Below are 13,224 nucleotides of genomic sequence, written 5' to 3'. Positions count from 1 at the left end.
GGGGGGGGGGGGGGGAAGTGGGTGTGGGTGTGGCTGTAAAACAGCATTGTGAGACAGATCCTTGTGGTGATGGACGTGTTCTATCAATGCCAGTGTCCCAGTTGTTGAAACTGTAGTATATATTTTTGAAGGTTGTTAGCTTAGAGGGAAACTGGGTGAAGGGTACATGAGATCTCTCTGTATTACTTCTTATAACTCCATATGAATTTCTAATTATCTCAAAGTTTAAGTTTTTAAAAAGGGAGAAAAATTGATTTTTGAACTAAAACATGGTCTCAGAGAAAAGCATCTCTTAATCCCTTTTCTGCCCCTTGCAGTCTGTCTGAACCAGTTGGATTTTGGTTTTTTAATTTATTTTTGTTTATTTTATTTTATTTTATTTATTTTTTATTGAAGTGTAATTGACTTAAAATATGATTTTAGTTTCAGGTGTACAGCATAGTGTTGTGATGTTTTTACACATGGCAAAACGATCACTATGGATTTGGCTTTTATTGTTCAACTCATTCTGTTTTCCTATTTTCATTGATAAGTCTGAGGCAATGTTGAACTTAAGAAGTCCATTTTTTTTTTTGCCTGTCTCCGGTCTTTGTTGTGGCACATGGGATCTTCACTGTGGCATGTGGGATCTTTCGTTGCGTCACATGGGCTTCTCTCTAGTTGTGGCGTGGGGTCCAGAGCACGTGGGCTCTGTAGTTTGTGGCACTCGGGCTCTCTAGTTGAGGTGCGCGAGCTCAGTAGTTGTGGCGCGTGGGCTTAGTTGCCCCGCGGCATGTAGGATCTTAGGTCCCTGACCAGGGATCAAACCCGCGTCCCCTGCATTAGAAGGCGGATTCTTTCCCACTGGACCACTAGGGAAGTCCCAAGAAGCCCATTCTTTTAAAAATTCAACTAATTAAAAATTTTAGACACGACTGAATTTTTTTTTTCTACAGAGGGATTTTTATTTTAATATCTTTCAAAAAGGTTGAAAGCATGTCAGTGTTTTCCACGTGTTCTTACCCTTCTCCATAATGAAACTTAAGTCTCAATTCATAAACACCCATAACTGTATTTTACCCTCAGTTGCCTGAGAGCAACTGACTTCCTTCTGATTCCTCCCCAGAGCATCGAGATGAGACTCAAGGTCAGCCTGCACGAAGACCTGGGGGCTGCCCTCATGGATGGCGTCGTTCTCTGCCATCTAGTCAACCACATCCGCCCTCGATCCGTCGCAAGCATCCATGTCCCCTCACCAGCAGTTGTAAGTAACGCCATATAAAGGGAAACTAACTCTCACATCAAACAAACTCCTTTGGGACAGTACTGCTGGTTAAAGATACCGATGGGATCTCCAGGACCCTCTGCTCAAATGCTCTGTGCTGGGCCCCAAACAGCTAGAAGAGCAGGAAAGGAATAGCATTCCTGAATGAAGCAACATTTTCACTGTAAAAAGGGAAAATATTTAAAGTAGGTACGTAAATGACAGAAAAGGAACTTGCTTCAAATATGAAGCAAAACACGTTAAAGAAATGCTTGGGGTGCTAACTTTAAGACTGTAGAGACACAAAGATTCATTCCTCACAAGGAATTATTTAAACAGTGAGAAGTCTTTTTGGGAAACTTCTTTTGGTTGGTGAGTTCTCTTCTAAATGGAAACTCTTTCCTCTATTAATTATTGAGGAGCTTAGGATAGCTCTGAAAAGATGTGGATTCTGTATAAAATATCATTAGTAACCTGTGAGGCCAGAGGTTGGTCAGCTGGTCATTAATTCAACAATTCCTTGATCACTAGCTGTGCTCAGGGGTGGGTTGGAGATACCAAGGAAACTGGGGAAAGATGAAAGAGACCGAGTGATATGCCATTAGTCCCTAAAAATCCTCGTCTCCATGTGGGGGAGATAAGGCAGGCACTGGCATCCTCGTCCTGTAATCATGGACCCATATTACCATCCAGAAGAGAGCTATGGAGTCATTTTATGGTCATTCAGATGAGGGAGGGGGAATCAAAGATAAGCTGGTCTTTGAAGCCTACGTAGGGTTCAGACAAGTAGAGAAAACCTCTATCCATACTATTTACTGTTAGGTGAAGCAGAAGAGTTTAGGGGCTAAGAATGTAGGGGTTGGATTCCAATTCCACATCTATATAATCCATACGACTTTGGGAAAGTTATTTAACCTTTCTTTAACTTGATTGGCTCTTCTCTGTCATGGAACTGCTCCCATGAGGATGAAATGAGGGCCTACATGTGATATAAATGTGAATGCAAGCCATTGTGATCATTAGTGTTTATGAACAGATTTTTCAAAAGCCAGAGCCCCCAACCTCAAGGCACAGTGTTCATAAAATATCATAGGAAGAGTCTGTGGAGTGAAAGCCTCATGTGAAGCCCCACTCCCCACCCAGGAAAGCATCGTAGTGGCATTATTTTTCTTAGTTTCTTTTCTCTTGGCAGCAGGAAAAATTAGCTGATGATCGCATTTCAACTGTCAGTTTTCTTTCTATACAGTTGAATATATTTTTCCCTTCAAAAGACTGACCACTTTTTTGACTCAGAAAACACAGGGAAAAAAACCAAAACAAAACAATTTGTCTTCTGATTCAAATCTGCTTTATCTGCCTTAGTTTGGGCAGTAAATTCTGTCCTATAATCAAATATGAAAAAGTTTTGAAGTCCAAACTGCGGTTAAGTTGTTAGAGCTGTGTACCGGATTCTCATTCAGTATTTTCCCCCAACTTATAAGAAAGAAAGTACGATTCCTCAGCCTCCAATTTAAATATACAGGTATTGTGTTATAAGGTATGAGGACACTATGAATCATGTTATCTACACACATTTGTAAATTTGATCAATTCTTCAGGAAAAAAATGCTACTTTCTTTGGTTGTCACCTTTTATCTTTTTCAAATAAAAAAAATTAATTGAAAATATAATGGGAATAATGCTTGATTGGAGAAAATGGAGAAATGCAGGAGGAAAATATATCATGTTCTATCCCACCACCCAAAGACAACCAACCACTGTTTACATTTTGGCTTTTATGCTGCTAACACTCCTTGTACATATAAGTTGTTTTCTGAATTGTGAGCTTCTCATATATACTATTTAGTAGTTTTTATTTTTTATTTTTTTAATTTTTGCTGTGTTGGGTCTTTGCTTCTGTGTGAGGGCTTTCTCTAGCTGTGGCGAGCGGGGGCCGCTCTTCATCGTGGTGTGCGGGCCTCTGACTATCGCGGCCTCTCGTTGCGGAGCACAGGCTCCAGACGCACAGGCTCAGCAGTTGTGGCTCACGGGCCTAGCTGCTCCATGGCATGTGGGATCCTCCCAGACCAGGGCTCGAACCCGTGTCCCCTGCATTAGCAGGCAGATTCTCAACCACTGCGCCACCAGGGAAGCCCCTATTTAGTAGTTTTGAAAATTTATGAAAACCTAAGTATTTCCCCAAGTCATTAAAACTCTTCATAAATATCCATTTTAACAACTGTGAAGTGTTTTAGCTTATGTTATTATATTGTAGTTTTCCTTTCTAGAAATGTTTCTAAATGTCCACTTCTCAGAAATTCTTCTCTGAGCATCCTGAGCTCCCATTGACCAGACCCAGCCACGGCGTAGCGGTAGAGCCCGCTTGCATCTCCAGTCTGTGTAACATTGCCTTACAAACACTGTCCACTCCCGTGTTTGCACAAGTTGCTCACTCTAACCTAGAAGCCTGCTCCCCACCCTGCCTCTAAAGCTCCTCGCCTTGAAGCATCACCAGCTTTCTAATAAAACCGATTGCTTTGGCGAGAAAGAGAGTCATTGGCCTGGTGAATTTAACCCTTCATATAGAAATATATTTGCTGATGGGAAAAGGTGATGTTTATGGTGTACTTTTAAGTAAACTAAAGCAGGTTACACAACAGTATGATCTCATAAAAACTGTGTGTGTGTGTATGTGTGTATCCACACATATACATTCACATGTGCAGAAAATCTTGCACACGTGTATATACATATATACATGTATGCAGAAATTCTACATATAAACACATATCTATGTGTATATATGCATGTCGTTGTGTACACACACAGTGTCTAGAAGAATACAATCCAAAATATTAACAGCGCTTTAGGTCAATGTTTCTGGATAATTTTTTATTGTCTTCTGTTTGCTTATGTATTTATTTTTCTCCAATAAACGTGTAGTACTTCTGCCATTTAGAAAGTTTAAAATTTTAACCTGTTATTACAAGTATTTCTCTTGGTAATTCTTTATTTCTGAATATTTGCATTCATAGCCTAAACTTAGCATGGCCAAATGCAGAAGAAACGTGGAAAACTTTCTGGAAGCATGCCGAAAATTAGGAGTACCAGAGGTAACGTCAAACTTAGTTCCAGTAACTATGTTTGAGTAAAGATTTTACTTAATATATGTGTTTGAACCTATTGAATAGATATACACCTTTGTCCATCCTTTTTCATCTCAATCTTTCTTGAGGAATAATGTTGAATAAGTTATATAAAATTTTAGTTTAAATTGCTCTATTGCAGTGAAATAAAAATGGCTTAAAATGGTATGGTCAATTCTGAAGAAAAAGGGAATATAATTTTTTTAAGGTTTTGAAATAAATGCGAATTTCCAAACTTACAAAACAAACTTAGTTAGCTTGATTCTCTTCACAAAGAGCAGAAATTGCTGAAGCTTCAGTGAGCCTTCTGTGGGTTACATAGGGTAGAATTTTGGAGGTAATGATTTTTGCCTATCCAAAGCTCTTAAGCACAGTAGACCTGTAGTTGACCACTGATTTGTTGATTTGCACTCCTTGTAGGTTTGGGGTATGTAGTTCAAAATAATAAGCATTGAAAATATTATAATTATTGTTATTATTATCATTAATCACAACCATTCATAATAACAATGTTTGTGTATTGCTTTATAGTTTGTTAACTGTTTGTATTTACATTTTCCCCTTCAGTCCACTGTAGACCCAATTGGCAATTCCCTGTAGCCAGCCCAGCAATGATTTGCTACTTTTTCTTTCTCCCAAGCTAAGCCCCAGCCTTAGCCTCAGCCAGATAAGATAGCTGATTTGGGTCTTCCGAGGACTTTACTATCAGTAACATAAAATGATTTCTTAGGGAGATAAAAGTTCACTCAGAATTTGGGGATAAGTTGACAAGCTTTTCATCATTGTGATAAAGGGAAATAGACAGAAACTACATTTCTTAAAATTTTCTTCTGTCTTTTCTAATGTTCCAGGAATAAAGTAACTACAAACTCTATCATGAAATACTGTTTTTGAGTATATGAAGGAGTTACATTTTCATGTAGTTCTACTAATTGATAGGAGTTAGTTATTGGAATTGAGTAAGGCTTTTTCTCCCTCCCTCCCTCTCTCCCTTCCTTCCTTCCTTCCTTCCTTTCTTCCTATTTTTCAGCTTGGTGACATTTGAAGGTGAGAGTTAAGTGGTGGGCTTCTAATCTTATTTGAGGAAAAGGAGAGAATTATTAAAACATCTTTAAGTCAAAACTGTACCAATTAAAAGAAGCTTTCAAATTCGTTTTTAAATAGAGTGTAATCTTTATATAAGGTACTCAATGTCTTTATGATCAATCCAAATGTGTTTCAGCAGTGTTAATCTGTGTGTCTGTATTGTATGTGTGCATTTTACTATTACCCATACATTTCTTGGCTTCAAATGTTTGTGAAATTCTCATGCGCCTACCACTTTTAATGATTTGATTCCGTCATGGGTTAATACGTGTGTGAATCAAAATTATCACACCAAGTTTCAGATTGTAAATTATTTGTGTCTGTACTCAAAAACGCTGATGAGTTATGACCAATCCCCTGTGATATTTTAAAACTCATCATTTTTCTTGGCTTACGATGACACAAAATGACGTGGAAATGCCATTAACCATTTATTGTGAGTAAAGATTGGTAATTATGATTTCCTTCTAAAGTGAGGAAAAGGAAATTAGCATCAAAATGCAGAGAAAATTTTATCATAATATCTGAATTACGCCCCTAGCACTAATAGGCAACTGATAATTCCGGAGACAATTGAATTACAAGAAGTAAATCATCTTTTTTGCCAGTGTTCCAACTTAACTATGCTTAGTAAGAAATATATCACTAAGGCTATTTTTGAAACGATTTTTAAGATTTGCGGTGATTTTCAAGTTTGCATTGTGTATGTGTGTGATTGTGTGTACATCTATATCCATCCTGATGGATAATCCAGTAGCATCTTACTGGTGACTAGAGTTACATTAAGTTCATTGCTACTAGAAAAAGTCTGTTCGTTGGTTAGCAGTTGAACTTCTTTAATGAGATATGTTAAAGGAAGGGAGGAATATTCTAGTGGAAAACCAGAAATTGCAATTGGAGTGCAGCTGGCAAAACTTGCTATATATACTCAAAGGAACGTGCTTTCATCTCTTGGAATAAATGAGTCATAAATTGTTGGAAATGAGGAAATGTTTTCATCTAGGAATGCAATACTAAGTTGGGGGAGGGGTGGGAATAACCCCTTCTTCCACTACTTAAGATGGTTGACGATTTGAGTGTATATGTGGCACACTGCAATTCTAGTTGCAGGAATTCTCCCCTCACAGTCAGACATTTTAAAAGCCTGGTACTTAAAAGCGGAGGACCTTTAACGTTACATTTTCTTTTTTTGCTTCAAGCTTAACATTTGGGTAACGAAATACTCACTGATTTCCCGGCAGCTTAGCGAATTCCTCCTAATTTGCAAGCTTGCCCTGCTTTCTTCTCCATCCCTAACTTATCTACATACACACACCGATAAGTCACAGAGATCTGGAATTCTGTATTATTTTAAGCTAAATAGCTAACTGACAATGATAAATCATCCTGTAGAGACTGAGAAGTCGCAGCTGTGCTCTCAGCCCGAGTTTGTTGCCCTTTGTAATAGAATCACAGTTTGAAACTACAACCCAAAGTCAGGGTTGGCAGCTTACTCAGTTTTATCAGGTTCATCTGGGTGGAATGTGGTCGCTGAGCAAATGATGACATATAAATTAATATGATGGGAAGGAAGCGATTTTAAAATTGTTCCAGTTGTTACGGTTTTTATTATATTTTCTCTAGAAGTCCCCAGGAACCCAATCCCAGGTACCTGCCTCAGGGTTGGTCAAGGTTCATGAAGCATTTTATTGTGTGTCCGGTGGAGTGGCTTCCCTATAAATGTGGCTTCTTCGAATTGGCTGCATTCAGAACTGCACACAGTGTAAGCGGCCTAGTTTATTTGCAGAAGGTTGGAGTATGCACCAGGAGTGGATGGATACGGCGACTCTAGACCTCTGTCGGTTATTCCTGACGTTTGGATGAGGCTACATCTATACCTTTCTTAGTCCAGGGGCACAGACAGGACTTGGCAGTCAACGCCACCTATAGAAAGGAGTTGACATCACAGAAAGAAGTCGGTGTTGGGTTTCTGGAGAAATTCTGTTAGGGCGACAGCAGGCGTATTTGCTGTCATCTGTGAGGGATCCTGGGAAGAGGTAGAGGTTTGCTGATGAGAATACCAAGGGCAGATCCTGAAAAACAAATTGGAAATGCTGCCCCCCACCCCGCCCCAGCCCCAGCAAGTTCCTTTTCTGGTGGCAGAGTTAATCTCTCTTCAGGTAGTTATTTCAGCCTGGGTCACTTCTGCTGCCCATTTCCAGTGCCTTGGGGTTTTTTGTTTTTGATTTTGTTTTTCTGTTTGGGGCCAGTTCTTCAACCAGGGACAGATTGAGTGACTGCCATCTGGAAGGAGAGGCGTGCGGGTGAGTGCGGAGGATCTGTGAGCAGAGCGAGGGACACGGGGTTTGGGGTGAATTAGCCGCACCTGTGCTGTTAACTGGTTATGTGCCCTGAGGCAAGCCTATTAAAGCCTGGAGCCGTGAACCACTTGCCGGGACCTTCTTGCAGCTGCATCATCTTCTCAAATGCTCACGGTTGAGGTTCCGAGGCCCATATTTTATTACCATGCTCTGAGGAAAATGAGGCCCAGAGACGTTACACAATTTCCTAAGCTCACGCCCGCAGCCGGAAGGCAGCAGAGCTGGCGTTCGAACCCCGGTCCATCCGCGTCCAGCGCCTGCCTTCTTTCCGGCACACACAGGGGCTCTCTGCGTCCGAGTTCCCTGCTCTGCAAACTGCAGGTGTTGGACTTAAGCAATGGATTAAGCCACATTCTCCAGAGCCCATTGATTCTTTCGGAAGCCAAGCCGGGGCTGCAGATCACTCCCACCCCCTTGATTCAGCCACTGGCAGTTTCTCCTTTGCCTGTGTGGCATGTATCGGCTTTCCAGTTAAGAGTTCCTTTAGGGGTACAAACCAGCAATGAGTACTAAAATAGGCATAGAAAAAAAAAAAAAGAGTTCCTTTGGGGGAAAAGTGTCCTGTTGCTAATTATAGTTTGAAAATCACTAGACCCTTAAGGTTTCTTTGAGCTGATAGCCCATGGACGCTCAGCTTCATCCCACAGCGCCATGATTGCTTTCCCCCATCAGCTCCTCTGAGGCAGGAAAATTACCCCACGTGCCTCAAGGCACCCTGGAAAATCTGGGGGTCAGGTGATGTTGCTGGCACCATCCCATGGCCCCTTGTAGTGTTGTTGTCCGTGGTCAGACTGTGCAGCTGTCTCTGACCTCCGGTGCAAGTGTCAGCTTGATCTTGAACACAGGCTTACCCTTGGCGGGCTTCCAAATTCTTCACTATATACTCTTTGTATCACCCAGGAATCTGACTTCAATTAAGCCTTGGGGTCATGAGGCTATTTGTGGACATACTGAGGCTTCCTTTGCCTTTTCTTTTTTTTTTTGCATTATGCGGGCCTCTCACTGTTGTGGCTTCCCCCACCGCGGAGCACAGGCTCAGGACGCGCAGGCTCAGCGGCCCTGGCTCTTGGGCCCAGCCACTCCGCGGCATGTGGGATCTTCCCGGACCGGGGCACGAACCCGCGTCCCCTGCATCGGCAGGCGGACTCTCAAGCACTGCGCCACCAGGGAAGCTCCTTCCTTTGCCTTCTCTGAGTTAGCTTGGTCATTCGTGGCCTCTGATCTTGATGTTGAGGATTCACAGTTGGCTACTGGGGGTCTCCAGTTTGATCCAAATTTAGGGCTGTTTTAGGGCTCTTACTAGTATTGTCTCAGGTCGAGAGAAATCTCTCATTTGTGTAGCATCAAAAGTATTAGAAAATAGATATATAATTTTTTACTCACCAGGGAAGTATTTCACCTTGATTTTATTTTTTTGGAGGGGAAGACACTCTGGTCTTTTTCTAAAGGGAGATCCTCTGGTCTCTGTCTCCCAGAGGAGACAGCCTGGTATTTTTCTGAGAGAAATTGCCCTGGTCCCTGTCTGAGCGGAGACACTGATGTCTCTGTCTGAAAGGAGGCTCCCTGGTCTCTGTCTGAGGGAAGATGCCCTGGTCTCTTTCTGTCTACTTGATGTTAAATAAGTAGCCTTGGCCTCCAACCTCTGTAAGGAGCAAGGTCCTTAATTTAACAGACTTGCCCTGTTTAGAGGAGGAAGGGACATCGAATAGAAATGCACCTTGTTTTCTAGCTGCCCAGCCTCTCCTGTTCATTACTGTCTCCAGAGAGGAATTGGGAGGAGGGTCAGGGCAGCACCTCCATCAGCTGTACAGGGCCCTTGCCTGCCGGATAGCACAGAGGCCAGGGGTCCTCACTAGACTGTGGGAGGTGGAAGGTTTTCCTTCCATATCTACAAGGACGGGTCCCTTGGTGTCCAGCCTCTGCATCAGCCAGATGGAGTTAAAAATAAAATCCTAAAGTACACTGAGATACTAACGATGATTGCTTTGATACAAGTGGAATTATGGCTGAGTCTGCTTTTCAGTGCCTTTCGTATTTGTATTTTGTTGACTTTTATAAGGAGATATTATTTTTGAAAGTAATTGCAAAACTTCCTACTTTATACCTGTTGTAAGGGTTTAGGGCAGTTTATGTAAATGATCTGAATTTTTTAAATTGAAAGACGTTCTATAAATTGAAGCTACCTTTTTTTGTTTGTTTGTTTTAATCCTGAGAATAGGAGATATGAATTCCTTCGCCCCTTTGAACCTTATGTCTCTTTTTTCCCCCAAATCAATGACTTTAGTATCAGTTTAAGTCATAACTAATAAACCACTTTTGGGGGATGGTGAGATTCTTATTACAAGATTTGTTTTAAGTTTCCATTTACATTGGTTACTTGCGAGGTTGGATGATCAGAGGTGCAGATTGACACCAAGTTATTATTTTATTAATGTAAATTTTTAAATCCCTAATGCTTTAAGCAGAGCCAGTCTCTAGCTTGTAAAACCAATCATCTCCAATGGTTAGTAGGTGTGTATCACCATTCATGTAAGAATACTTTCCCCCTGTGTGTCTCCTGGTGGTAGAGCCACTTCCGGTCAGTGGTCTGACGTCGGTACATGGTTGAGAACAAATACTTTCTCGAAGCAGCGTCTTCAAAGAGCTTGAAACTGCATTTCTAGATGAATTACCTTACTGATATTAGAGTTACTAAGTGCATAAAATTGGTGATTAGTTCTTATATATCTGGAGAAAACTCTGGAAACCTTTTCCTACCTCACTCCACTCTGTGCCAGATTACACCTTGTCAGTTAGGGCTTTACATTTTCAGAATGACCATCAACATTCTTGTGCTATGACATTTTAGATTAAAAATACTTTGTAAGCATACTGCCTTTCAAAATTAAATTTAAATAAACAATACTTAGAAGCATACTGCCTTTCAAAATCAAATTTAAATAAACAATATATTCTAAATTTCTTAGAATTTAGTCTGTATTATACTCAGAATGCCTGTAAATTAGACCATTTGATAGATCTGGGTACATTTTTGTTTCTATCTGTAGTATTTGGAGAACCTGAGTTCATCTTTAATAGTAATCTTAGTCACACACTCTTGTGTTGACTTGTATGAGAATCAGTTAACTTCTGGCGATTGTGATTTCTGTTCACTGTAATGGGAATTAGCATCTGCACCCGCCTCTCGGGACGCTGAGTGTATTAACTCTGTTTTTCAAATGCCTTGCAATAATTACTAATGCTCTGTAAATACATGGTGAAATTTGGCCTCCTTAAATTTCCTTCCTTTTTAGTGTTTTCCTATTTTAATTACAAGAAAAAAATAAAGCATAATCTGTAAGTCCCTCTTATTAAGACTGAAATTTGGAAAGCACAAGGGTCAGAAAACTCCCAGGTTCCCCTGGCAACTTCAGCCCTGGCTTCCCATCATAGCATCCTCGAGGGACTGATCTGACGGCCATGGGCTGTGTGACGGGGGTTAGAATCAGAGTAGCCCACACTCCACGCATTATGATGCTTCAGATTTTGCCAGCCAATCTTAGACCCATACTTTTTTCTTCAGAGATCGTGATTTAATTTAAACCACCCGCTGTAGACTGTGAGTCTAAGCTTTCCCCACTTTAATCTGAATGAAGCCCAGAACCTGTGGCATCATGAAATTATTTCCAGATTGAGAAGAATGGTCTGTGTTGCCTACCCAATGCAAGAAGTGTACTTCTGAATAGATACACTGGAAACTGCAGACAATCTAATTCTTAGTTCTTTGATGGAGTTGCTGGGGAGCAGACCAGACATTTTCCGTAGGGTTCTGGGAAATGTATTGAAATATATCCTGGAGATAAAATGATTTGCTTTTAACATGGAAATACCACTTTGGTGACAATCACATTTTAGTGTGTATATGCCTTCTGTCTTATGTCTGTTTTGCTCAGAGTTCACTGATTAAGCACACCATTGCAATAGCAAATTCTTATTGCAATAGAAAACTCCTTCTCTTAGATGTTTCCCCATCTGTTAATTCCTGATCAGCATCTCTGTCCCAGTGAAATCCATTCTATGTGTAGCTGTTTTAATTCTTGAGAAAATAACAATGGTAGCTTGATTCCTCTAAATGCACTGAGAAAAGATGCACAGTCGGAACAGATATAACATGATTTATTAATATCCTTAAAAAAATCTTTTGTTAAGAGGATCTCTACCTTCATAATTTAAGATTAGGAGGTTTATAATCTTATTCAGCGCACTTACATTGATTATCCCTCTTTACCAGAGGGCATCAAGCTAACTGCAGAAGATACGTGCAAGACAGACTCTCTTGTCTTAGAATCATCTTTCAGTTGCTCTGTGATTTGCATCTGCTTAGCAGTGATGCTAAAACAAAGGGCAACATTGTTGCAAAGTATATTATAAAGTATATTATATATATATTTTAAATACTTTGCCTAATTTGGACATAAAGCTGCATAAAGCTGTGAAATATATCACATAAAGCTGTGAAATATATCACAGATATTTTCAGTCCTTGTTTAATTTGGAAACAAAGCCAGAACTTTGGTACATACTGACATAGCGATTATAATCATTTTTAATTTGAAGCTGCGGTCCTTTCTGGCTCAGGAATTCAGGGTATCAGAAAAGCATTTGCTTCCTGACAGCAGTAGGCATCCAGAGGTCAACTCATAGGACTATCTTATTTGTGCGTTTAGTTGATAAAGTAGGAATTCTGCCTCCTTACATGGTGACTGTCAAGTAGACAAAACACGGAGGCCTGTTCTCCCCACCCCTCCCCTTACACATACCTGTTTAGTGGTGAAGAAATTTACATAATTCCTCTATGCACGAATGTACTTTGATTCTAACTGCAGATCTAAGAAGCCTCTTTTAAACTTTTGGTTTATGTCCAGTTGTAAAAATGTGAAATTTAACGTAGTTTTTGGGCACATGTAGGGACATGATTAAAATTAGCATTCCCCAGAGTTTATCAATAATCCTAAAAGGAAAACAAATTAGGCGCATGTATTACCTTTCTGAGAGAAGTACTTTATATTCAGTCTTCATAGACCAGGGTAAAAAATGCACTAAGAGAATGGTGAGGAAAGGTGGGGATTACATTTTTAAGTTTGTATTTTTCCCTTTAGTATAGTGAAGACCTCAATGTCCCAGGTGCAAAGCTCTTATTCTTATGCCATTGCTGACTCATGATACCACTTAAATATTAAAACTGTTTGAATACCAGAAGGATGTATAAATTACAGAACCTTCTATTCCTCGATAGTGAGATTCTGGCTGAGGAATTTCTTTGTCCTATTTGCATAGACTGTGTTGGGTATGCTGCTTTTTGTAATTAATTAAAAAATCTGTGGTGGAACGGGTTTTACCTGCTTGAAATAAGGGGTTACTCTTGCCATTT

General features: G+C 40.3%; 1 protein-coding gene across 3 annotated transcripts in view; it reads left to right on the top strand.

Moving 5' to 3' along the window:
• The window catches only part of LRCH1 (leucine rich repeats and calponin homology domain containing 1), a 189,915-nt gene that overhangs the window by 168,465 nt on the left and 8,226 nt on the right, over positions 1-13,224 (top strand). For all 3 annotated transcript variants that reach the window (XM_007466449.1, XM_007466450.1, XM_007466448.1), the window contains 2 exons: positions 1,106-1,243; positions 4,258-4,335. In XM_007466449.1, the coding sequence (XP_007466511.1) occupies positions 1,106-1,243; positions 4,258-4,335 (216 nt within the window). The remainder of the gene's footprint in view (positions 1-1,105; positions 1,244-4,257; positions 4,336-13,224) is intronic.

The sequence above is a fragment of the Lipotes vexillifer genome, unplaced genomic scaffold (assembly GCF_000442215.2).
Source record: "Lipotes vexillifer unplaced genomic scaffold, Lipotes_vexillifer_v1.1 scaffold384, whole genome shotgun sequence".
NCBI classification, from domain to species: domain Eukaryota; kingdom Metazoa; phylum Chordata; class Mammalia; order Artiodactyla; family Lipotidae; genus Lipotes; species Lipotes vexillifer.
The sequence above is the reverse complement of the archived record's forward strand: the minus strand, read 5'-3'. Positions and strand labels throughout refer to the sequence as shown.